The sequence below is a fragment of the Pongo abelii genome, chromosome 4 (assembly GCF_028885655.2).
Source record: "Pongo abelii isolate AG06213 chromosome 4, NHGRI_mPonAbe1-v2.0_pri, whole genome shotgun sequence".
Classification (NCBI taxonomy): domain Eukaryota; kingdom Metazoa; phylum Chordata; class Mammalia; order Primates; family Hominidae; genus Pongo; species Pongo abelii.
Window position 1 is genome coordinate 141,594,458 of NC_071989.2, and position 26,482 is coordinate 141,620,939.

At 51.4% G+C, this 26,482-nt stretch overlaps 1 protein-coding gene and 1 long non-coding RNA gene across 3 annotated transcripts in view; one reads left to right on the forward strand and one right to left on the reverse strand.

Moving 5' to 3' along the window:
- The window catches only part of LOC129059707 (uncharacterized), a 162,408-nt gene that overhangs the window by 112,228 nt on the left and 23,698 nt on the right, over positions 1-26,482 (forward strand). The gene's annotated exons all lie outside the window — the stretch shown is intronic.
- FSTL4 (follistatin like 4) overlaps positions 1-26,482 on the reverse strand; it is a 413,592-nt gene that overhangs the window by 36,728 nt on the left and 350,382 nt on the right. For both annotated transcript variants that reach the window (XM_054556514.2, XM_024247171.3), the window contains exons 7-8: positions 19,780-19,946; positions 3,554-3,674 (exon numbers count right to left, since the gene is read on the reverse strand). In XM_054556514.2, the coding sequence (XP_054412489.2) occupies positions 3,554-3,674; positions 19,780-19,946 (288 nt within the window). The remainder of the gene's footprint in view (positions 1-3,553; positions 3,675-19,779; positions 19,947-26,482) is intronic.

Genomic DNA, 26,482 nt, shown 5'->3' on the forward strand with positions numbered 1-26,482 from the left:
TCGTGGAGCTTTTGGTCTGGGGGAAGTGATTCAAGAATTAACCATGAGTGAGACAGTCACTTCCAGAGGGAGCTTTGGGAGCACGGGGACAGTGGTCTCAGAAAATTGTCAGAATAGGGAACAGGCTCCACCCTCTCACTTCACCCAGGAAGTGCTTCCTGATGTCTATGGTGCCTGTCCTTTTACTGGCAGTGGGCTTGTCCAGTGAACTGGAAACTCAAGGAATGAGCTTGCCTCTGTATGGTGGGTGGTACACCGGCCCCTCCGTGAGGCGGCCAGCACCAGGGCTGGACACTGGCCTGTGCCTCAGCCCTGGCCTCTGATAGGAATCCTGCAGACCCACATGAATGGCATAGGGGCAGGTGCGGGGAGCCTGGTAAAGCACGATGCTGGGCTCACCCCCAGCATCTGATTCCTAAGATCTGAGATGGGGCTGGAGGATGTGCATTTGCCTAACAGGTTCCAAGGGAGACCCTGAGTCAGTCCTGACTTGGAAGCTCTCCCAGACCAATTCAGGACTAATTTTGAACCAAAGTGCATGCCAGTGTTCTAGAACAAAATGAAACCTGACTGCAAGTCAAGGGTGTGGAATGAATCATTCACTTAAAAATACATAACTAAATGCAAGACACCTGGGTCTCCATTAGCAGGGGCAAAAAGATGGCTCACATGTGCTTAGAGTGAGATGCACCCTCTGCTGGTCTTGAGGTTTTTTTGAGCCAAAGCGGGTAAGATGACTCCCCACTGGCCTCCAGCCCTTCAGCAGGACTAAAGAGGGGGCCTCAGATCTGCCTGCTCCACCTCCGGTGCCCCTGTGTCTCCCCAGTTTTGCCCCAACTCTCTACTGAGGGTCATTAGGCCTCTTCTCCTCCTGCGCCTTATCCCAGATCATGCCAATCTCCACTAGAAGCCTACGCCTCTGGGGCATCCCTACTCCCCAGAACCTCCTGTTGTGCCTTCTGGAACTCATGTTCTGTCATTAGCAACATCTCCCACATCCTCAGACTCTTCTATGAGCACTCCTTCACCTTCTTGCTCCAGTGGAAACCTGGCTTCCTCCTGAGAATGCAGCTTCTCCTGCAGTGGCTTCAGGGGCGGCCCCTTCTCTTGGTACCGCTAGGGTGGGAGGTGGGGTAGGCGTCCTCCTGGGCCCTCGTTGCCACTTCCAGACCATTCTCATGTCACGTCCACCTCCTACCTAGACACCACCCCTGCTCGGACATAGCTCCCACGCCTCTCACTCCTGCATCCTGGTCCCCTTTTCTACCGGATTTTTCCTGTTAGCCCACACAATGCTTTTATTTCTCCTACCTTGAAAAAAAAAACCCTTCTCTTTATCCCAGTTTCTCTCTCAACTATGCCCCATTTTTCTCCTTGAAAACACCCTGAAGTGTTGTCCATACTCGAAGTTAGAGCCAGCTCTGGGCAGCTCCTACCTGTGCCAGGGCTCTGGATCCAGCCTCCCGCCAGGAGGATGGAACAGTGTGGACAGGGAGGGTCTATGTAGGTGTGTGAAGTTGCTGGGGCCCTGCCAGGAAAGGCGGAGACCAAGCTCTCTGCCAGCAACGTGGCAGAGACCCAACTCTTTCCTTTGGCCCTGATCTCCTCTTTTCCTTTTGTGTTAATCCACACATTAAAAATAATGTGAAATTAATATATCCTAAGCACACACATTCATTTTCTCTCTTTTTTCTTTGAGATAGAGTCTCCTTCTGTCGCCCAGGCTGGAGTGCAGCAGTGCTATCTCAGCTCATTGCAAACTTCACCTCCTGGGTTCAAGCAATTCTCATGCCTCAGCCTCCCAAGTAGCTGGGATTACAGGCACGTGCCACCACACATGGCTAATTTTGTATTTTTTTGTAGAGACAGGGTTTCACCATGTTGGCCAGGCTGGGCTCGAACTCCTGGGCTCAAGCGATCCAGCCTCAGCCTCCCAAAGTGCTGTGATTATAGGCGTGAGCCACCACACCGGCCTCGTTTTCTCTTAAATTTGAAAACCTTCAAGTGAAAACATTTGCATCCATAACACAAAGGCCCCCTGTCTTTGGGAAACACTGACCATTCCCAATGTGAAAGGCAGTGTAAACAGATCCTTAAGTAAGAGGCACAGTCACGAAAGTAGCATGCGGGAGTAATAAACAGATTCAGGAGGTTATTATTGTGTTTTCGGGAATGAATCGCTACTTGTCTGAACTGTGGGGAGGTCAAGCATATTTTTAATTTAGGGGATTAATCATTTATGTCTGATTTCTTTTTCCTTCCTATGAAAGCAATATAAGAGGTTTACCCAAAGTTATAAATCACATCAGTGCTCGGGCCGCATCTCTGGGAGGTCTGGGCTATGGGCAAGTTATACTGATAATTTGAGAGAGGAAGTAGTTGCTGGAATGGTTTCTTTAGTCAACCGAGTCAGCGCAGAGTCATGGAAGGGCAAGTCCCAGAAGATGGTGGCCCTGCCTGTGCATGGAATCCTGCCCCCACTGCTGGCAGTGTGGCAGCTCCCCAGAGAAGCAGCCTATATTCTATTCTTGGCTTGAACATTTTCTCTGGGTCTTGATTTTCCAAACTGCATAATGAGAAGGAGGCTCTCTGAGGGGCCACCAGCTCTGACCATCTGTGTCCACCAACTACAGCTAAATTTGGCTTGAACTACACCAACACTCACCCCCGTATCTACCCTACCTTGGACTTTGAACTACATCCTCTGCCAGGCATTTCCCAAGCATTGTATACGTATTCTATTTCATCAGACAAGGTTGAGGCAGCCAGCGGTGTGACCTAGAGGTCAGAGTATGGGGTCTGGATCCAGAGCAACACCCAGCAGTTGTGTGACCCCAAGCAAGTGACCTTTTTTAGCAAATCATCCATGAAGTGGATTAAGATACGTGGATGGGAAGGTCCATGTGAAGGGCTGAGTACAGGGACTGACCAAGGCAAGTGCTGGGAAAACCCTGGCTGCTGTAATCAGGAGGCAGTGAATTCTTCAGTTTCTGGGACTCCTGGCAACACAGGGTCCTGTGAGAATCAAGGAAAAGCTTCCAAGCCTCAGTTTCTGTCCTGGCTTGGCTAAGATGAGGCTCACTGGGCCTCCTGGGGAGGGAGACGGACACAAGCCCTTGGAGGAAATAGAGCCTCCTAATTGAACAAGTGATATGGTTCCATACCACCTGGAAGGAGTGGTGGATTTCAGTTTCTGCTCTCACTAGATTCAGAGGCCACAGCGGCTCACCAGCACTGTGTTGCCTAAGGGGCATGCTCCATGCTCCACACGGTCTGTGGGAGCCCCAGCTGCCGAGTGTGACTGGTCTGAATGGCTCACGCCATGGTACTTGGATTTGTTTCATCTATGGAGGCTTTGGGTGGAGCCAAATATGAAAATCGGTCAACAGACTTTGCCCTTTCCACACGGTTCCCCTTTACTTATAAGAGAGATGATATATTTTGGGGTTAGATATTTCTTTAAGAAGACAGAATACAGGAGGGGGCGAGGCTGATCTGAGCAGCAGTTTGGGGGGGCTTTGAGGGGACAACATGCATGGAGCCATTTACTAACCATTCACCTGCAGGACGTGGGTCTGGAACAGCTGCTCGTGGCCGGAAGCATGGCACGTGTAATTGCCCATGTGGATGGTGGTCACCTTGGTGATGTACAGGGAATCATCCTCTCCAAAGTCCTGCACAGGGCAAAGACGACGATGAGACTGGCCTCTTTATTGAACAGGCTGGAAACCATAGCTGTCTCCTGGGTTTCCAGAAATCCTGCAGCTGGGAGAGAGTTCCTTTCTGCCTGGCCCTTGCTCAGCCAGAGCTGTCTGCAGGGGTGAGCCGTCCTGGGCAGCAGCAACCCCATCTCGCCTCCACATTGTGGGCCCAGACCCCTGCATCTGTTTAAGGCCTTGTGTACCTGGCCCCTCCTCCATGAGGCCTGGTTTGAACACTTCCCCCAGCACACGCCCTCTCAATTTCAAGCAACTAGGCCCACGTGTCCCCCCATTTACCAGCTGCCTGCTTGTTTCTCAGGGGTGTTGCTCGCCTGATGAGCAGCTCTGTTTCCGGAGGCCAGGCCTTGTTTAGAGCAGGGGTTAGCCGACTTTCTTAAGGGGCTAGTGAGCAGATATTTTTGGCTTCATGGGTAGCACAATTTCTGCCAAATACCCAACTCCGCCATTACAGCATGAAAATAGCCTTCACGACACATAAATTAATGAACGTGGCTGTGTTCCACTGAAGTTTTATTTAAAGTTGGTGGCCTGGATTTGGCCCATGGGCTGCAGTTGGCCTGCCTATGGTTTAGATCCCACCTCAATTCCAGAATGATTTCAGGCTGCTTGCAGAGATCTTGGTAACCCAAGGGAAGGGAAATAGAACTAAGGGGAAAATGGGGCAAACAAAAAAACCAGGGCAGGAACATCAAAGATGCCCATGGGTTCCACAGGAAATGGCTCAATAAGCCTCAGCACTGCCATCTCTGCAGCCTCACACGATGGGGTCTTAATAGGCCAGTGCATAGAGGAGGGATGGGCAGGAGGGGCTTTTGGCTGCATCAGAGTCCCCTGATGAGCGTTGGGCACCAAGCACTTGCCCAGTCAGCTGCATTCCCTTTTGCAGACCTGTGCCCAGTGCTGGCCCTTCCAGGCACCAACTACAGACATGCCAGGGATTGGAATCACCTGCTTTCTACAGAGAGCCCTCATCAGGTTGGGCCTTGGCTACCAAACATTTCCCAGGATATGGTGCTCAGAGCTGATGGTACAGAGAAGGCCCAGGCTCACTGATGAGCAAGGGGGCTGTGCACTGTCATCTGCGGGGAGTGATGGGAACTCAGGACATCCAGGATTTAGCTTGAGCTCTGCCATTGACCAATGTACCCAGTCTCTCTGGGCACTGGCTTCTCCACCTGTAAGTTGTGGACAATATATATGGCCTGTCTGCCTTATGTGGTGTTGGGAGATCCAGTGAGAAAATGCATGTGAGTGTATTTTTGAATGTGGGATGCATGATATACACAGGGGATGTTATTTTTCTTGTTATTATTAGCAGAAGATGCAAAACTCCTCTTGACCCACTGGAGCAAACACCAAATCATCCTTCCTGCCTTTGCCTGGCCCTTTCTGAGCTCCCTTTTCCCACAGAAGCATTCTGGTGGCAGGAGAGAAGGCTGTGGTGGCATGAGGGCTAAAAGCAGCTGAGGGCAGCTCCCCGGGTCCTCCGCTGATACTCACGTGAGCTCCTGTCCCTGAAATGCTGATGTTCTCTCTTGCTAACACTCCAGAGGGCCCGGCCACAATGGTCCCGAAACCCCTTAAAGACACTTTCTGGGCCGGGCGCGGTAGCTCATGCCTGTAATCCCAACACTTTGGGAGGCCGAGGTGGGCGGATCACTTGAGGTCAGGAGTTTGAGACCAGCCTGGCCAACGTGGTGAAACCCTGTCTCTACTAAAAATACAAAACAAACAAACAAAAAAATTAGCTGGGCGTGGAGGTGGGCAACTGTAGTCCCAGCTACTCAGGAGGCTGAGGTAGGAGAATCACTTAAACCCGGGAGGCGGAGGTTGTAGTGAGCTGAGATTGCGCCACTGCACTCCAGGCTGGGTGACAGAGCGAGACCCCCCCCCCCCCCCAAAAATAAAAGACACTTTCTGGCTAATTAGCTGGATGAAGGGGTGCTGGCCCAGAGTGAAACTTGGGGTAGGGCAAAGGCAGGAAGGTAGATGGTGAGCACATGCAGCCTGCTTGTAGGGAGGGTCAGGACAAAAACTCCTAGCAGTGCTCCCAAAGAAGTAAAATGTTGCAGAGGGCTGCGGAAACCCTGAGAGTTTGCTGTGAAACATTGCTCTGCTTCAAAGAGCCCTTTTCTACCATTCTGCGGAAGCCTCCATGATAAAATAAAACACTAGATAGCTGATTTATCCTGCATTGTAAGAGTCATAAAAGGTTCATACTTGAGTTGCTTATGAAAAGTTAATGACTAGTCAGTTCTGGGGCCGACATATTTCTAGTCTAAGCTGTTTCCTGTGTCAAAACCTAAGTCTGGAGGAAAATCTGTTTAGCTTGGAGTCTCAGTGGTGGGATGGCATCCTGAAATGGTACAGCCATTTCAAAGGGAAAAGGGTGGCAGGGCTTGGAAACTCCTCAGCACCCCAGTTGGTGGGTCCCAGGGCAGACACCATCCCAGAGGGCAAAAACCAGAGCTGCTTGCAGGGAGCCTGGCGCTGTGGACCTGCTGGCATTTTCCCTCCAAACTGCCTTCCTGAGCCTTCACATCCATAGCCCCTTCTCACGATGGCCCTTGAAGCTGGCCTCAGGCTCTGGCAGGCCCTGCCCTCATCACCACCTGTATGGTGTTGCTTAGTCATCAGCACCACCACATTCCTCAGGTTGAGATGGGCCCTGGGCTCTGAGGGCTGCCCCAAGGCCACTGTTCCCAGATATCAACCTCAGGTTGATACCCATTAATACCAACATACGGTCTTCAAGAGGTTACCGTGTGCCGGGAACTTACACGTCACCTTGTATGTATTTAATCCTCAGGAAAAAATCCCTGAAAACCCCAATCCAGAAAACAAAACAAAAGCCCAGTTCCCCAGGGGCTGAGACACTAGGCTGTCCTTGCAGATTCATTCAGAGTGGGGTCTTCTCTCCTCACCTGCATGGCTCCTGCTCTGGCCAGCCGCCACCTTCCTGGGGGATGCCAGGGACCCTGGCTTCTGGCCCACAGCCTCTGCCCCAAGGCAGCCGCATCACGCCCCTCATACTCAGAGCCTTGTTTGCTGGGGGCCAGCCCCTCTCAGACACTACCCCCTCGCACACTCCCCTTGCTGTTGCTCTAGCGTGCCAGGCATGCTCCCCTCCTCCCAGGCTGTCTGTCTGTCTCCCTCTCCTGCAAGTCTGCTCCAACCTTGTCTGGCAGCCCCATCTCTGGAGCCTAACCTCTGCCCCACACCCTGCTTGGTGCCTCCTGCGGACCCACTGCTGTGCCGCCTGCTGCTTTCTGTACTTACCTTGTTTGCTGTCTGTCTTCCCCTGCAGAATGTGAGCTCTGCAGAGGAGGGCAAGGAGGCTTGTGCCCCGTGTGCCTGTCACAGTCCTGGTGCACAGTGGGCCCTCAAAAAATAGCTGTCGAGTGGACTGTACAGGGCACTGAGCTAGGCTTTCTGCCGGGATTCTTTCAGTTTGACAGCCGAGGTGCCCACCTGCCTTCCTGTCCACTCAAATATTGCCCAGCCACACAGGCTCAAAATGAGGCAGCTGGCGGGAAGAGCAGAGCACTGGTCTCAAGTCTCGTCCCCACTTCCCCACTTGTCCCCTTCTCCATCCTGCAGCCCTGGGGAGAACTCGAGGCTCTTTTGCACTCCTCAGGCTGGGGCACGTTGGAATCGACCAAAGCTCAGAGCAGCAGGAAGAGATGGAAAAGCCCATCGTGCATGGATTCCCACCCTCTACTGATGACTTGTGCTGTCTGTTAACCTTGTGCTGTCTGTTAACCTCACTGTCTGTTTCTTTCCTGCTTACTAAGTACACATCCCTACTCCCCAGGAGCAGAGACTTAACTCTTGGGCAATCACTCAGGTGCTAAGGGGTGTGTGTCAGCCCTTGGAGGACTTGAGGGGCTGCTGGGTGTGTTATGGCTCTTCCATGAGAACCTAAGCATTACCTGCCTGTGGCTTCAGCTCGGAGGAGAAGCTGACTCTGTAATAAGTAAAATAACGTCTCTGGGTGAAAATGATAGGCATCATATAATTACAGAACAAAGCGCATATTGTTTTCTGGATATGAATACTGGCTACAGAAATCAAATTTACCTCACTGGATGTGAGAAAATTACTTTAACAATTGACTTATAAGAAGCTACATAAAACTAAGCCTGCAATCCTTCCTCTTCTGAATGTTCTTTGAGATGCATCTGAATACTGCTATCAATGCTTGATTGCATCTCTGTACTTGTCTCTTTATGGATGGCTTTTTTTTTTTTTGCTCTAATGCATAGAACTGTATTAGCAAAATCAAGGTTCCTTACAGAAATAAACAGATGTCAGATTAGACCATTCTTTGTATTGATGGATATCTATTTTCTGGGAAAGAGACAATTTTAAAGACACGGTTCTCACCTTTTAAAAAGCGATTTTCTAAGTATCTGCCCTTAATAAAGAACACAACTAAATGAGACTTAAGTATTAAACAATAGTTAAGCAGAGATGAGATGGGGGATGTTGTCATAGTGATCCATGGGAGTCAGGTATATGTAATATGGAAATGAGCCATCAATACTGAATATTTAGGGACTAAATGTTCAATGCAAGGACTCCAGAGTGATATTAGAGTTTAGGTTAATGATACTGTCAATGTTACAAGTTCAGACTCAGTTTAGAAACAATTATTCAGAGCTTTTCCAACATTGCCCTCCTCAGGAGCACCCCTGGCTCTCTTTGCGGGAGGAGGGAGTAAACGGGGAGTCTCTTCCTCCAACAATCCTTCAATTCTGGCCCCCAGAATGCCACTAACTTTAGCATGTCACCTGCACAGTCGAATGCAGCGAACCTAAACATAGAGTGACATGCGGTGCCTCGGTGATGGCCATTCCTCAAACACGTCCAGACTTGCCTGGCCCTTATCCAGACCAAGCCAGGACCACATGCACATGTGGGTGAGCACACAGAGGCATCCACATGGACACATGCAGTACATGTGAGCGTGCACACATGGGGGAGGGAGCACACCCAAACATCTACATGGACATGTGGTACACATGATGATGTACACGCATGAGTGCACACACGTACCAACACACTGGCTCTCTAGTGCTGACCTCCGTGACCAACACTGAGGTTACAGCGCCATTCACTTCATTCCAGCCCCTCATAGTGAGAGGTGACAGCGTTCTGGCAGCCCTCGCAGCCCTCCCTTGCTCTTGCCTCCTTGGCCTTGGTGCCCACTCTGGCCGTGCTTGAGGAGCCCTTCAGCCCACCGCTGTACTGTGGGAGCCTCTTTCTGGGCTGGCCAAGGCCAGAGCCGGCTCCCTTAGCTTGCAGGGAGGTGTGGAGGGAGAGGCGCGGGCGGGAATCGGAGCTGCGCGGGGCTTGTGCGGCTTGCCGGCCAGCGCGAGTTCCGGGTGGGCATGGGCTCGGCCGGCCCACACTCAGAGCAGCTGGCCGGCCCCCAAGCCCCGGGCAGTGAGGGGCTTAGCACCTGGGCCAGCAGCTGCTGTGCTCGATTTCTTGCCGGGCCTTAGCTGCCTCCCCGCGGGGCAGGGCTCGGGACCTGCAGCCTGCCATGCCTGAGCCTACCCCCGCTCCCTGCCCCACGGCCCGCGCCCCTGGCCCGCCGTGGGCTCCTGTGCATCCTGAGCCTCCCGGAGGAGCGCTGCTCCCTGCTGCAGGGCGCCCAGTCCCATCCACCACCCATGGGCTGAGGAGTGCAGGCGCGTGGCGGAAGACTGGCAGCTCCACCTGCAGCACCGGTGGGGGATCCACTGGGTGAAGCCAGCTGGGCTCCTGACTCTGGTGGGGACTTGGAGAACCTTTATGTCTAGCTAAGGGATTGTAAATACACCAATCGGCACTCTGTCTCTAGCTCAAGGTTTGTAAACACACCAATCAGCACCCTGTGTCTAGCTCATGGTTTGTGAATGCACCAATCGGCACTCTGTATCTAGTTATTCTGGTGGGGACTTGGAGAAACTTTATGTCTAGCTAAGGGATTGTAAATACACCAATCGGCACTCTGTATCTAGCTCAAGGTTTGTAAACACACCAATCAGCACCCTGTATCTAGCTCAGGGTTTGTGAATGCACCAATCGGCACTCTGTATTTAGTTAATCTGGTGGGGACTTGGAGAATCTTTATGTCTAGCTAAGGGATTGTAAATACACCAATCGGCACTCTGTATCTAGCTCAAGGTTTGTAAACACACCAATCAGCACCCTGTGTCTAGCTCAGGGTTTGTGAATGCACCAATCAACACTCTGTATCTAGCTACTCTGGTGGGGACTTGGAGAACCTTTGTGTGGTGTGGACACCCTGTATCTAGTGGGGATGTGGAGAACTTTTGTGTCTAGCTCAGGGATTATAAATGCACCAATCAGCACCCTGTCAAAACAGACCAATCAGCTCTCTGTAAAACAGACCAATCGGCTCTCTGTAAAATGGACCAATCAGCAGGATGTGGGTGGGGCCAGATAAAAGAATAAAAGCAGGCTGCTGGAGCCAGCAGTGGCAACCTGCTCAGGTCGCCTTGTGTGCTGTGGAGGCTTTGTTCTTTTGCTCTTTGCAATAAATCTTGCTCCTGCTCACTCTTTGGGTCCACGCTGCATTTATGAGCTGTAACACTCACCGTGAAGGTCTGCAGCTTTACTCCTGAAGCCAGCAAGACCACGAACCCACCAGGAGGAATGAACAACTCCAAATGCTCCTCCTTAAGAGCTGTAACACTCACCGTGAAGGTCTGCAGCTTCACTCCTGAAGCCAGCGAGACTGCGAACCCACCAGAAGGAAGAAACTCGGAACACATCCGAGCATCAAGAGGAACAAACTCTGGACATGCCGCCTTTAAGAACGGAGACACTCATCGCAAGGGTCTGCGGCTTCATTCTTGAAGTCAGTGAGACCAAGAACCCACCAATTCCGGACACAATAGGACGGAGTTGCCATCCTGCAAAGACCTGAAGAACCATCCTCTTTCTCAGAGTCTGCTCAAGAAAAAGAAGTCTGTGCAACTTGGAGCAATCTCTAAGTAGCTGACTGAGCCCCCTGGAAGAGGGCTGTTGTGGGCAGCTGCGTTCAGTATGAGCAATCCGGAGTGGGCCTGTCCTCCTGCCTGTTCCCAGGTTCAGGCTCAGAAGAGGGAGTTGGAGGCATGAGAGAAGTCACTGTGGGGAGAGCACCTGGTTCCTCCAAGGCTCAGGGCATGTGTGGTCCCTGGCTGACTTGGGTGTCTTCTGGTGTGTGCGGTCAGTCTCTCCTTCTGACCGTGGATGCCAAAGGGGAGGCCCTTATCTCTTAGTGCATGACTCATCTCTTTGTGCATGACTGTATTATCCTCAGCATGGCATGTGGTTCCTGTGCATAACTGGAGCTCAATGAGTATTTTCTGACTTCAGGGAGTGTGTTAGCCTAGCATGCTACCTCGTGGGGAGCCCTGAGAGGAAGGATAGTAAAGAATTCATATTACCCAGAGAGGTTTGGTCTTGCCCTCTTTGGCTACAGGGAGGCAATCTCTAGGCTCTGCAATGTCATGCCTCATAGGGGTCTCTTTATTTGCCTGGGGTCTTTGGGCCAGGTGGTACCAGTTCTGTCTCTGGAGGGGCTGGGGATGAGAGGGCAGCCACGTGGGCAGTATTTGAATGAGCTCCAGCAAAAACTTTGGACACCGAGGCCTGGGTGAGCTTCTCTGGGAAATTGACACTGTGACAGTGACATGTCTGTGACTCCACTGGGAGAGGAGAACAGAGGTTCCATGTTTAGAGCCCTCCTGGGCTCTGCCCTGTGGGCTTCATCACTTGGCTGACTTTAATCTGTACTCTTTTTGCTGTATTCACTTGGCTGACTTTAATCTGTACTCTTTTTGTTGTATTAAACTTTAACTGTGAATATAACACTTACAATGAGTTCCGTTTTTCCAGCAAATTGTTGAACCTGAGGGTGGTTTTGGGAACCACCTAACTTCCAGTTTATGTCAGAAGAGGGTGTCTTCTGTGGAAGAGCCAACTTCACTTGGCTCAAAAACTCAAATAGGGAAGTTCTGACCTAGTGGTATGCGTGCTGAAATTACATATAGGGACAAACCTGATTGTCTGGGTATACACGGGGGCTCAGCAACCTGCAACAGAAGCCTCATGCCAGAGACGTTGCTCTGAGCACTCCACTTGTCCACCCTTAGAGGCCAGGGGACAAATACCTCTTGACATGCCAGGACTCCAGAGTGTTATGTAGTAGGGGTGGCAGCTAATGGGGCCCTCTGGTGAGGTGCAGGCCTGAGCCCTTGAATGGGGCTTTGGCTCCTTGGCTAATTAGCGTGGCATCCCCAGCTGGAGCGGGAAGGGACTCAGGTTCTAGACTGCACTGCAGCGGTCATCTGAAGTTCCAGACCACCTCACACCCGCTGCTTTCCTTTGGGAAACCTGCAACCCTCTTCCTGGGGACCCTTGGATCATGAATCCCCAGGCTGAGAAGGCCTTACCAAGGGTTCCAGCTCCTGACTCTAACGTGGACCACACTCACAGCCATGACAGCTGATTCCTGTCCTTGAGACACTCCAGAGAGGATTTAAATCTCCTTCTATGGCTCACTTCAGGGACCAAGATGACTTTCAGTTAGGAATTTTCTCCTGACACGGTGTTCAAAACTCTTACACATTGTTGGAGAAGGCGTAGACTGGTGCAGCCATTTTGGAGGGAGATTTGGCAAAACCCATCAAAACTGAAAACGCATCACTTCCAAGAACTTATCTTACATGTCAACTTACACACATGTGCAAAGAGGTGGGTATAAGGATGTTTACTGCAGTCTTGTTTGCTGTAGACAAAACCTGAAACAGCTGCATGGGGCTGGGGAGGGGGAGTCCAGGAAGAGCAGTGCTTGGGCATGGCTCATGGGCTGCAGGACCTCTTGGTGGCTCCCTTGTCCTTGCTTAGTGTGGAGAGTGCCCTTGGAGGGGTGGGCTCCAATCTGTAGTGACCAAGAGAGGCACCAATCGGCCTCCTTCATTGGCTGGGCCTCAGTAGGGAGGCAGTGAGGCTCAGGGAGGAAGAGACTCTGTGGGGAGTTCCTGGGCTCTGCAGTCAGGGTATAGAAGCTGAATCAGAACCTTCCTGTGGGACCCTGTACCTTGGAGATGGGGCCGGAAGTGGTCACTGAGTACAAATCAAGCCCTGAGGCCAGGGCTTCCCCTAAGGCTTTCCCCTAAGAGGGAAAAGAGGACCTTGAAAGAGGCACTGAGAAAGCAAAGGCCAGAGGAGACACTTGGCAGGGTAGAGTCACCCCACAAGTTCCACAGGCTGGAGTACCACAGGCCCCGGCCCCCATATCTTGGAGAGCTCTGGACAACACTCCCAACAGTTTGAACTCATTCAAAACTCTAAACTGGATGTTCAGATGTTTTCGACACAAGCTACAGAGAATTGGCCAAAGCCTTTAAGTGCTTCAAGTGTAGTGTTTTCTAAGATTTTAAAACAAAATGTACCCAAGCATTTAATGAGATTATTTTAATGCAGAGCCTACAACCACTGTCTATCGTGGTGCAAACAGCTCTCCATGCTAATCAAACGCCTCTCATCTTTTTACAATGAATTCATGACTGGTTCATATAAAGACAATAAAAATTAAATGAGTCATGAGCTCCTAAATCATTTTCTTTTGGTCTTTTTAATAACTCACTTCCAAAGAAGAGCTAGCTGAGAGCATACGCTTCATTAGAATTATTTGTTCCTGGTTTTATACCATTTAGGTATGGGGAGAAAAGTGAACATTTTAACACATCCTTCAAACACTGCCACAAATACTTTCTTCTAATGGGTTTTGTTTTTCTGCTTTTATCACCATACTCTGCCTGCCGACATTAGAAAGCCCCAAATAGCGAGATTCAGTGAAAAAAAAAAAAACCCTAAACAAAAAACAGTGGCTCTTTCAAGTCATTTGAAATATACCGAGTTTGTTGTAGGCCTTTTTGTTTTTTCTGTTTTTTTTTTTTTTTTTAAAGAATACAATAGAAAAATGTTTTCTCTCCCTGAGAATATCCTGGCTAAACAATTCCACGTGCTGGTCTCAGAGCACGTTGCTTCCTTCCTTGCTGGGGCCAGAGGCCAGCAGCCAGTGAGAATAGGAGCTCCACACACAGGGACCCATATCCAATTTGATACATTCCACTGGGGCCTGGGAACTACAGACAGCCCCACAGCAAAGACTTGGAATTGCTGGGGGCTAGATATTATGTCCCACAAGCAAGGAACCCAGAGAGCTCTGGGCCAGGGCATGTAGGTGGCTGTAGGCCCATGGGCAAGTTCTCCACTCCTCTGAATGACTTAACTCCACGTGCCTCATGGGGCAGGGGTATGGGATGAGCTGATGCTTATGACCTGACGACCGGCACGGAGCCTGCACCGTGTATCAATGGTGACAACACTGGCAACAACACTTGTGATGGTTCAGCCCAACAGCCATTACCTGTGACTTTTCAGATGCCCTGTCCCTATTTCTGCCCATTCCTGTCTCCTGGCCCTCAGGATCATAAAGGACAGTGAGGAAGACAGTTATGAGACGAAGGGCGGGTGACACTGTTGAGGCAGGACATGCTGACTAGGTTTGGGGACAGTCACTTCACCCTCTGAGTGGCTGCTGTGCAGGCTGGGTGATCAGAGAAGCAGAGGGCTGAGGCCCAGAATGGGTTTTCATGTTCTGTTTCTGCAGAAAGTGAGGCAGCACCCCATCCTTCCCAACCCCAATACCTAGAATGGGGGCCAGAGTAGGGAGGGAATGTGTGGATCTGCTTCTGAGATGGGTCTCACCCCAGCCCCCAAAGCCTGGACCTGAGTCCCCAGGAGACAGGGGCTATAGGGGAAACTCACCAGGGAAGGGCCCCTTGTGGGGGCCCCACAGCAGGGGCTGGGGGTGAAGGCTCCCCTTCTACCAGACACAAGCACAGGCACACTCCTGGGGGCAGCCTGGCCCAGGCCCAGGTCGTGCAGAGCACAGGGTGCTGCTGGTGGCCACGCCTCTGCTTAGCTTCTGAGGTGGGGGCAGTGGGCTGTGCCTCCTCAAGGACTGAGGTGAGCGGGGGCACAGGGCCAGGTCAGAAGCACATCCAGACACACAGCTGCTTCAGTAACGAAACCCACAGTCGGCCAGGAAGTAAACAAATTACAGGCTGCACTTTGTTAGCTCTGGGGAACATGAGCGCGAGCAGACACTATTGATTTCTCATCAAACAAACAGAAGGCGGCATCATAATCCAGAGACCCACGGCCAGGAGGGGCTGCAGCATGTGCCCTGGGCTGCTGATCTGCTGGGGAGCACCTGTCTTTGGGGGCCTTACACCATTCGTCCATAATTCTAGCCTCTGCTCAGTGGTGGATTTGTTTTCCCTCCTGCAAGCTGGGCTGGGTAAGGCTGAAGCCTCCTGCAAGGCAGTGGCTCAGGTGTCCTTAGGAGACATACCAGGTCCAGGCCCAGGCTGAACTTCCTGACAACCTTAAGAAGGCAAAGGCCAGGTACGGTGGCTCACACCTGTAGTCCTAGCACTTTGGGAGGTCGAGGCAGGAGGATCACTTGAGCTCAGGAGTTTGAGGTCAGCCTGGGCAACATAGCAACACCCCTCTTCACAAAAAAATAAAAAAAATTAGCCAGGCATGGTGGTGCATGCCTGTGGTCCCAGATACTCTGGAGGCTGAGGTGGGAGGATCACTTGAGCTCTGGAGGTCGAGGCTGCAGTGAGCCAAGATCATGCCACTGTGCTCCAGTCTGGGTGACAGAGAGAGACCCTACTGCCTAAAAAAAAAAAAAAAAAAAGGCAAAGTGAAGACATCATGAACTGAACCACTGCCCCATCAGGGGAGCCTTGGGTGGAAGCCAGGGGGACCCTGGGGCATTGCTGCACTCCAGATGTGCCACTGGGGAAGTTAGAGAGGAGGAAGACTCAGAAAACATCAAGAAGGCTCCCCTCACTTCTGGGCCTTCTGTTATTTGAACTCCCTCTTGGATGCATGTTTAATCTTAGGCTAGAAAAGGCGCTCCAGACTCTTGCAGCACACATATCTGACCCTGTCACTCCCCCATCAAACATCTGCGCTTCCCTACTGCCCACAGGGCAATTGCTAAGACTCTTAATGTTAATATTCAAGGATCTTTATGTTCTAGCCCCAGTCTGTCCCTATACACTTCTTTCTCACTCACTTATTCCTGTCTCCTGAAGCCCCAGTCAGAAGGGCTCCTTTCTCTGGCCCCCAGAACAGTTATTAGTGGATACTTCGCCTCCCTGGAGGCTGTGGACAGTGTCTTTGTTCTCTACTCTGGTACGGAGCTTGTGACTCTCAGGCACTTAGCAAGTGAGTCAGCCCAAATGATGACTCCCCATGTACGCCACCTGGATGGGCCACACATGATTGGGTGACTCATAAGTGCTTCTGAGAGCAACACTGCTCGCTGCAGAATCTGAGTGGCTCCTTCTTACTTGGCTGCAGGCGAGAGAGGTACATTTACTTTCTGATCAAATATTATTCTGATGCTCAGGGCATGCTCGATGTTTGCAAGTCAGAAAAGTTTAATTACACGTGTCATTAGAATGGCATTCTGTAATAGCTCTGTGACTGAATTCATTAACAGAATTCTTAACAGATAAGACAAGGCAAATTAATATTTTGTTGCTCACGAAAGCTTCTCATTAAGAGAGTAGTGAAAAAGTGATTAATATTTTGTTGCCAATCAAGATGTCTCATACAAATGACAAAGAAAGGAGGCCCATGCTCCTTTGTGCTCTGTGATCTCCCCACCTTGGGTTTTGAAGGCCGATCAGCTTCCCCCCGTACAGCCGTGTTTGGGGGTCACCACTGATTACAATGCCGGTGATCGTATTTCATCTCCCACTGCCATGGGGTGAACATGGCCGCTGAGACACCTCAGGCCAAGGGACTCTGGGAGCTTCATCAACCCCAGAATCTTTGCTGCATCAGTGTTGCACTCCTGGGCTGTTCTTTCCTAATTCTTGCTTCAAAAATGCAAGTGAATCTCGATGACCTGGCTCTAGCCCCCTTCAGCCTGAATTCTTCCAAGGGTTGCTTTCCGCACTGTCCCGAGTGGGGATACTGCTTATGAGCACCTCTTGCGTGCCAGGCACTGAGCTGAGTCCTTGACACACTTCAGCCTGAAAACGCCCACGTAAGGAGGACATCATGCTTTTTCTCCACAGGCTCAGAGAGGTCCAACAGCTCACCCAAAACTGCTCTGGATTTGCTGGAGGCGGAGGGGCAGTGCCTCTCTCCCTGGGTGAATCAAGGCTGATGTGGACAGTGAGACCTCTGTCCCCACTGCGAGCAGCAGGGGCATGCCAAGGTCCTATCTGCCTGACCAGGGAGCCTCACCCGGCTGTTGCTGGCTGCTTGGTGGGGACTCAGGCTGCAAGATGCTGAGGATGTTATTTAGCAGCAGCAGGAATAATAATATAATAATAATATTAATGATAGCAACAATAGTAAAAATGATGACAGTGATAATAGTTAGCATTTATAGAACACCATACGTGAAGAGCCTTACATGCATATTGTCATTTAGTCCTTATTGGAACCCTATGAGGCTGGTACCATTATTTATCCCCATTTCACAGAAGGGGAAACTGGAGCTTAGAGCAGTCAAGGTTACTAGACTAGTAACTTTCCATGGTTCTAGCTAGTAAGTGGCAGACCCCAGGCTCATGCCCTTCACTAGCAAGCTGTGCCACCTCCTTCCCTCAGGTAGGGGAGGTGTGCGTGCGTTTTGTGTGTTTGTACACATCGGGCTTGGACCCCTGTGGGGCTGGTGCTGCCCTGCTCCCTTGTGTAGGGGGTTCTGAGAAGCCCTGGGCCCTGCCTATTTGCAGGCTACTGACTCAACCATGAGCAGCAAGTGTTTCCTGGGAGGTAACGAGGGGCTATTCATCTCTGGTTGCACCCACAATTACCCAAATTGCTAACCTTATTGTGAAAAGTAGAAATGCAATTGAGTTGGTGCTGGAGGCATGTTTGAGGGAGGGGAGAACCACTCCAAGTAATTTAATTAACCGATGGCAAGTACATTAAGTGGAGTTTTGCCTCTACTTTTATTGCTGATGTCTTTCAGTGGAGCGCCAAGTAATCCACATGAAATGCTCCCACAGACACAGGTGGACCTGTCCCAGTATGGATCAATCTTTCCTGGCCAAACATGTTTAAAAGCTGGCACTGTACCTTGTGAGCAGGTAGAGTGGAGGACATCACACTCACAAACATGCACCCCAACACAGTGCAGTCTTTACAGATAGGACACTGCTCTTTCTTGCTAAGTTCTCAGACAAGCCCTGGCCATCGCAGGCCCAGAAAATGAAGTGTTCTGCCCATCCAGCATCTGTCCAGCAAGCACCCACCAGGATTGTGCTGCATTGACATTCAAAGCTGTAGAGGATACTGGCTATGTTCACCGTGGCGGGAAATCACAAGGAAACAATCCTGTCCAGTGTGACAAGGCTAGGGGAAGGGTACTCCTTGGCAGCTCTGCCCAGGGTAGAACCTCCAGAGTGGCCCCCTCTTTCCATCTGCTTCCCCCATGACCCCCGGGATGTAGCTGAAGGGGCCTAGAGAGTAGGAGAGGACTAACTTTGGTGGTTCCTGCAGCATTTCATGCTGGGTCTCTCTCCCCACAAGTCTCAGAGTTGGAAGGGACCTTCAAAGTCACTGGGTTTAGCAGCATTTAGGTCTTGTGGCTAGCAGCATTGCTGACCACAGTCCCTGCTTGAGCTTGCACATGCCCCTTGGGATAAGGAGCCCAGTGCCTCCTGTGGCGGCTCTCTCCATGGTGGGGCAGGTTTGATGGCTGGAATGGGGTTCCATCTAAGGGTCCTAAATTGATCTCCTTTTGAGGTGCACCTTGTGCTAGTCCAACTCAGGGGGTCACACAGCCCAGGTCAGCTCCCTTTGCCCCAGCCCCTACCCCACCACCTTTGAGATGTTAGCAGGAACTGACCATTCATCCCACGGGTCTTTCTTCTCTGGGCAAGCATCCCACTGTGGACCAGCTGTCTTGTCCTGAGCCAACAAGGCTAGGCTGCCCTCTCTTCTGCCTGAAAATTATATTCCTGTTACTGTAACCTAAGACCCGTCAGCTGTCCTGGCAGCTCACTACGTGGGTGACATCACTCTGTCTTCTCACATGAACTTCTGGGAAGCCACATCACGTCTTGTGCCAAACCTGGACCAATAAATATCCTTGAATTATGCCACTTTTTTAAGTCCAATAGAAGGGAAGTATTGCTAATGTTTTTCTTATAGATTAATTCATTGAGGATCGGCAGATTAAGAAATTGCTCAAAGTGACAAAGCTGACGTGAGTGATGCTGGGACCCCAACGGAGGCTGCCTGGTTCCTCAGAGCACAGACATACCCCCTGATGTCCACACTAGGCTGCATGAGCTCAGTTGCTTTCTTCTTCCACACAGCACCACTTAACTCATCATACCCTCATCCCCTCACCCAGCAACGAACGTCCCCAAGGTGGGTCCCCTCTGGCCTGACCTGCTTTCCCTCCACCTTCTCATCTGGCACCTGCCATTTGTCTTCCAGCCAACCCAGCCCAGTGGCTCACCTCTGCCCTCCACAGGGACCACCCCTTCCCTGCACACAGCTGTCTACAGCCTACCCAGCACTAGGGCCCAGAACCTCCTCCTAAGGTCCCCCAGCCCACTGTTCTCTCAGCTGTGGAGCCTGCTGCACTATCTGCTGGCCTGTGGTCCATCTCTCTGAGCCCTGTGAGCAGGCCCACACAGTCTGTTCTCAGGGTCACCTCCAGGCCTTTGCTAATGCAGCCCCATTCAGAGGCCTCCTGTCCCACCCATCGCATCCCTCTTCTCTTCCTTAGCCGGACATAGCATGGCCACCATTCATCTATTTTCTTCTGTGGTGGGACTTGGATTTTCTGATACTGCCAAGCTGACAACTGGCTAGAAAAGCACCAAACACAGGATGTTAAACTAAAACTCTCCCATCCTGCCACTGCCTGTGGCATCTTACCCAGTGTACTCTCCCAGGGAGGTGCGCTTGAGCTCAGAGTGACTTCCAGGTGACTTACATTGATGTCTTCCAAGTCCAGGAAGTTCAGGGTGAGCCCGTTGCGCTTCCAGATGATTGGTGGTCTCAGGTCTCCACGGACGGCACAGGTCAGCACTGTGCTCAGCCCCACGGTCACTGTGGTCACACTGACCCTGTCCTCGGGGGCGAGGCTGAGCTGAACCACTTCTGCAGAGGGAAAGGAGGAGGCACGGTCAGGTGCAGGCCCGGGGAGTGGAGTCTCAACTCAAGGTGAATAGCCATGAATTTCCTGGGTAGAAGGGGCCCAGAAGGGCTTCACGGCTCCCTGAAAATTGTTTACAATGTGCTGACTAAATGTAGAGATAGACACTTTTGCTGGGCGAGGAGCCAAGACTTAGGTCAAATGCCCAAAAGGCTATGTGAGTCCAAACAGGTCAAAAACCATAATTAATGTGCCGGGGACAATCTGGGCCATAGATCTGTGTCAAGCCAAGAATGTGGGCTGCGAAGGCCAGGGGACCCAACACAGAGAGACCGGGGGGCAGGGGTGCAGCACCCTGCTCACAGCTCCCCTGGCCTATTGGAGTCTGGGCCTTGCTAAGGGCAGACAAGGTCTGCTGAGTGAGCTAACAAGTTCCTTTTCCATCTGGGGTCAGTTTTAAAGGTTGTGCTGTCTGAAATCTGAGGAATGAACTGGCTGATCTTTGAAGGTTTGTTTCTGTCTGAGGATTTGCTGAACTTGGATTTGGATTTCTGTCCTGTGACCATGCACTGTAGCTTTTAATTTTTTGAAGAATACTTCAGGCTGCAGAAATTATTAATCCTTGCCATTTTGCACTTGATAACTGGCATTAGGACTGATCATTCTTCAGGCAAATGGGAAGAATCTAAGATAGTTCTCTGCAATCACAAGCTTTTTGAAATTCTCAGGATTTATGAAAAAGTTAATCAAACTCAGGCTGCTCAAATGACCAAATGGGATCAGGCTTTGGGGGAGAGTCAGCAGCCCACTGATGGGACTGGCTCCCTTTTGCTCTTCCCCCAAATCTGTGCACTCAGGGAGGCTGGGGCTATTGCCAGAGGTGGCATGAGCTGAGGGAGGCAGGCTGGCTCTGGGTGCAGTGGGTACTATTTTGTCTATTCCCTATTCATGCTTATGATTCTATTGGGACCTGGGGGACCCCAACAGATGTATCCCCCTGAACTGGGACAAAGCAGAGTTGGGAGCTGAGCTCTGCTATTCTGCGGGACGCTTGTGAGCTGCAACCAGGCAGCAGCAGCCCCGCAGGCAGCACATCTGTGCTCACACCCTCTTGCCCGTGTGTGTGGGAGAGGGGAAGAGGGAGCGAAAACAGCCGCAGGTGCAAGGCACAGCAGAGCAGCTGAATTGAAAGCAGGGACCTGAGGTCAGACCCTGAGCAGCAAAGCCCTCCCTCCTCCACAGATGCTGAGTGGCCCTGCCCCGGGCTCACAAAGATGAACAAGCTATGCTAGGTGCTTCATCAGTGCTGTTGGATGGATGGATGAGAAATGGAGAAAATGAAATAAAGAAGTAAAAGAGCCAATAGGCTGGTGGGGAGGGGACAATCACACACAGGAAAAATGTGACTAACGGTGAAGGAACCCTCAAGGAAAGATAAGCACCCAGTGATGGATGCAGACGCAACTGGCATAATATTTTACCAACATTAAAGTGATGCATTTCAAGTTCCCCCTTAAATCAAGTTCTGCTCACTACCCTCCCACCTCCGAGTCATGAGGCTTATTGCCCAGGGCAGGAGGGAGAAGGCACTAACTCCGTAGCATGACCCGGCCTTTGGAGAGGAGAAAGAGAGAGAATGAGAATTTGCTAAAATGGTTTAGCTCCCACCGTACTCTGTGGGTCCGTAGGACTCAGACCTCAGCATTCTCCCCAAGAGTAGAGGAGGCATCCTTTCCTCATCAGATGACCACGAGGCTCCCCTGGGCCACGAGGCTTTGTGTCGCTGCTCCTGCCACCTGGGGCAACCGCATGTGTCTGGGCAGAGAGCCAGAACCACCTTGGCTCCTGGTATGGAAACAGGCCCAATTTTCCCAGATAACTGAAGCTTGAGAAACTTAAATTTGTTTTATCTGAGTTCTTTTAACAGGAAACCAACCACCAGGCCTCCTAGATCACTGCACCCGGACAATGAGACACACCTGCTGCCTGTTGACCATCTCCTGTCTTACCCCTCCCTAATTCCCTGCTATCTAAACCCCGAACTTTAGTCAGAGCGATGGATTTGCAACTGGTCTCCCATTTCCAGGCTGATGTCCCTGAGATTAAAGCCTTTCTTCCCTGGCAATATTCCATCCACTCAGTGATAGACTTTCTGTGAGGTGAACAACCAGACCTAGGCCGAACCCCTGGTGTTCAGCAACATCATATCTGGACCTGAGAACTGCCTTGGGCTGCCAGACCAAGGTCCAAAGGGAAGTGCCCCTGGCCTCAAGGGGCGTGGAGGCCAGTGGTGGCTGTGGGAGGCCTTGCTTGGGGGAATATCCTGACCCCCGAGTCCACCAGGCTGTGAGCCCAGATCATGAGCACACCCAGGGCTGAGCTCAGTTTCCAGTGACCTCAGACAGGGCAACTCAGAGTCCCTTGCCGTGGGAAGTGAGGCCACAGTGCACCACCACGCTGCTTCCCTGGACACTCAGAAGCCAGCCGGGGAGAGCAGCTGGGACGTGAGGTGGAAGCTAGAGACACAGAGCAGTTTTTAGACAGAGCACTACTTACGTGGACTCTTAAAATCGTCAGCTCATGCTAATCTTTACAATGGATTGAGCATTTAGTTGTGTTTTTCTCCCATTGGGGTGAGGCTTGTAAAGTCAGGTTAGTTACAAAAGGAACTAGATTTTCCCTGCACGTCTGATCCGTGGTCAGACTAGAAGGAAAAGACCAATTGGGCTGTCGGGGAGGGGCTCTTGGAGGCAGCAGCAGGGCTTCCCCTGGGCCCTAGAGATCCGCTTCTCAGGTGCAGATCCCCAGCCACCTGTATCATATCTCTGGGGGTGGGTAATTAAAACACAGATTCTTGCCCCTCTGCCTCAGACTGATGCAGATGCTCTGGTGGGCTGGGTGGACATCCAGATTTCAACAAGTGGGCTGGGTGGACATCCAGATTTCAACAAGTGGGCTGGGTGGACATCCAGATTTTAACAAGCATCCCAAGGGGTTCTGTGGTGGCCTGAGAACCACTGTGTTACAAGATGAGAAGGGCTCTGGGTACGTAGAGAGGGGGAATGCAGGTGGGAGACAGGGAGATGAGGCAGTCTGGTAGGCTGGGGTTTCCTGGGGCTCTAGACACAAGGCTAGGAGCATGGCCCCTCATTTGGAACATAGGACTGATGTGAAAGGTAGGATCCCCTCCTCCATGTGGCCCCAAAGTCACATATTCCAAGCGGCTCTAGAAAAAGGTCTGCAGGAGCCTCAAACATGGGGCTAATAGGAAACAAAAATCCAAGTGGGAGATGGAAGCCTTCTGTGTCCCTCCGGTTCTCTGCTGGCTGGGATAACTGGCTGCTGCATCCTCCCTGAGTTATTCCTAGTCATTTGTATGTAGAAGATGTGTACTTTGCGCAGGAAAAACTCATGCAGAATTAGAATGTGTGAATACTGATAGAACCATCGTAATTCTGCTCCTGTCAGCTACACGAATATTAACCAAACAGCAAATATTTGGATCACTTAAAGTTTAATTAAATGAATGTTTTATTGGATTTAATTTGTGTCAATATTCCCCAGCTCCTTTCACAATTCTGAAGGGATTTATGGCTACTGAGCCCTCTCCTTCCACCCTCACTCCCAGTTACTTCCTGGTCAACAAGCCTCCCCCTGGCAGGTCCTCCTTCCTTGCTAAGTGGCAAGGGTAGGACTAAGTGGCTTCCCAGGGTGACTTCCAGGGAGAGTAAAAAATGAGACAGCATCATGTGCTGGGCCCCGAGTGAGCAGGGCAGGCCACTTGGCCCCCAGGCCTGGCTCTGCTGCTGACAAGCTCAGTGGCCTTGGCAGCTCCCTTCCTGTCACTGGGCCTCAGTTTAGACATGGATACAATGAGGGCTTGGATCCCCCTCGCTTTTGACTCGGAACCGATTATTCTATGTTCATGTCCCCGGAGACCCCCTGAGTCTTGCAAGTGCTCCCACTGCATCTTTTCTTGCCCCTAAGTGTCATCTGCCCGTGTTCTTTGCCCACTTACCCATGATGGTAAAAGTGATGCCTCAAGTGGCAGCACCAATGGGTGCCAAGTCCCACTGAGGCTTCCCTCCTGACACCCTTTGAGGACTCCCCTGCCCTATCCCAGGCCCCCTATAGCCTCCTGCATGGTCACCTCTCCAGTTTGCCCCTGCTGCCTGCAAGTCTTTTGTTGCCACTGGCAGAACAAGGTACATCTCAGCCCTGCTCAACAGCTGTCAATGGCTCCCTATTACCCACAGATCACCACATAGAATCCAGAAGAGTCCCCGGTCTTGACCCTGCTGTGTCTCTAACATTATTTACCACTGCGCCAGCTGGCTCCCCATGGCATTTGTGTCTTCAGACCTCAGTGTGGGCCTGCTTGGCACCTGCTACTCATCCATTCTGAGCTCCTCACACTATTGGCCCCTACCTCCAAGATGACCTCATGGGATGTTTCTGGGACCCTGAAGTTTTAATGTAAAGAAACACTTGGACAGATATTAGGTGAAGAAGATTGAAAGAGACTGTCCTGGTGAATTTATCAGAACTTTTTCAGGCTTAGTAACAGAAACACTCAGAAATGCTCAACTATTAATAGCTTAGGGGGAAAAAGGTGGTTTAGTTCCCACAATGGGAAATCTAAGGGAGGTGGAAGAGGTTGCAGGCATCCAGGGCCTTCGACAGTGGCATTCTCTACTTGGTTGCAAGATGTCCATTGGTGGCCCCACACTCACATTGTTTCTGTATGTGGGATCCCAGAGGAAGGGACAAAATCTTGCCTGAGAGCCCGGAAAAAGCATGGGGGAGCTCTGATTGGCCACATACAGCTCCTGTGTTCTTCCCTGAAGCAAACACTGAAGGCAAGAGGACTGAATATTGTGCAGGTGTGGGACTGATTGGCCCATCAGGCCTGGGCCGTGTGGCCACCTCCAGGGGCAGGGACTAGGTGTTTGGGCTGGGGTAAAATGTCTAATGGAAAGGGTATATTGGGCAGATCGACACCCTATGACCATCACAGGGATGCAGAAAGGGCCCCCTCCCTTCCCTCCATCTACATCACAACTGCATCGGGAAGCCTGGGCATCGTGCGTGATCAGGGCAGATAGCTGCAGTCCTACAGTGAAGACAGTAAGAATCGTCAGAACTGAAACCTGATTTAGGCTACTGCAGTCCTGCCTCCACCCTGTGCCTTCTCTGGAGAGTGATGGGGGCAGCTTTCACAGGGAGGAGATGTGGCCCAACTAAGCAAACCCCACCATCCTGTTGAGCCTCACATCCTGATGGCGAGGGTCTGGAATTTGTGGAGATGGCCTTCTGTGTTCAGTGATCGCACATCTCCTGAACCTCACCCGCGCCGGCCACATCTGCAGGGCTGTGGACCAGCTAAGCCCCAGGCCTGGTCTCTGCTCTGGTGGGGAGTCAGGTCACATGAGAGGAAGATGAAGATGCCACATGCAGCCCTCTAGGGGGCAACGAGAGGTCCTTCTGGCTCCTGGCTGTGGCTCCAATGCCCCCGTGTTGACTGACCATCTGTGGGCTCATTAGCCACTATGTGGGAAGGTTTCCAAGGTCCCTGGAAGACCAAACGAGATATGCCCAGCACTCAGATTGTGATCGGGGGTCAGTGAGAGAGGGCTCGGCCAGACGCTGTGTCTGGGGTGAGAATGTGTCTACACACAGAGGCTGGTGTCTTTGGAAAGAGAGGGCTGGGCTGGGGGTCAGAGCAGCCCATCAGGGAGCTTGTCTGGCATTGCTGGGCAGAAGTCTGTGCCCACAGCGGGACTGACGCCCTGCTATGAGAACTGGCATTGGAGAGCTGCTCTGCAAGTAGGGAATCTGAGGAGGGCAAGGGAGTTGGGGTGTTCTCAAAGCTCAGGCCTTCCCATGATATCCCCCTGGGATGAAAAGACATGGGTCACACTGCAGTGATGGCCCAAGTCAGTGTGGGTTGGTTGGCACAAGACAGAGCTTCCTGGACCACTAGCTAGGCTGCGTGTCCCACAGTGGGATTCTGGGCAGGGCTGTTTGGCACTCTGGTGCCTAGCACAAGGCGTGGCACACAGTAGGTGGGCTCAAGGCCATGACCTGTCTCTCTAGGCCCTTCAAACCAGTGCAGTAGCATACCCTTGGTTTTCCAGACACGAGATGCCACAAACACCTGTCCTCACCTTTCTCCCTGAGTCTTGGAGCTTCGAGAGAAGAGGCAGTCACAGGGAATTAATGGGCTTACCATAAGCAGGCTAACAAACACCCTTCCTGAAAGCACGAGGCCATAACATTTCAATTGTTGGAGAACTGGGTTTTAGTTCCTATTACAGCTTTCCCTTAATCTCAGGCGCTATTTCTCACACTGACTTGAACTCGATGAGACACTCATAAACCCATCAGCACCCTCTCAAACACGATTCTGGTGCTTTGTAGCGATAGAAATTAAATTTCTCAAATTCTTGTCAAGCTGGTGTTAGTTTTCTTATGTCAGAAACACACTAATGGAACACATTCCTACTTGGATATTTGCCATTTTTCAAATGATGCCGTTGGT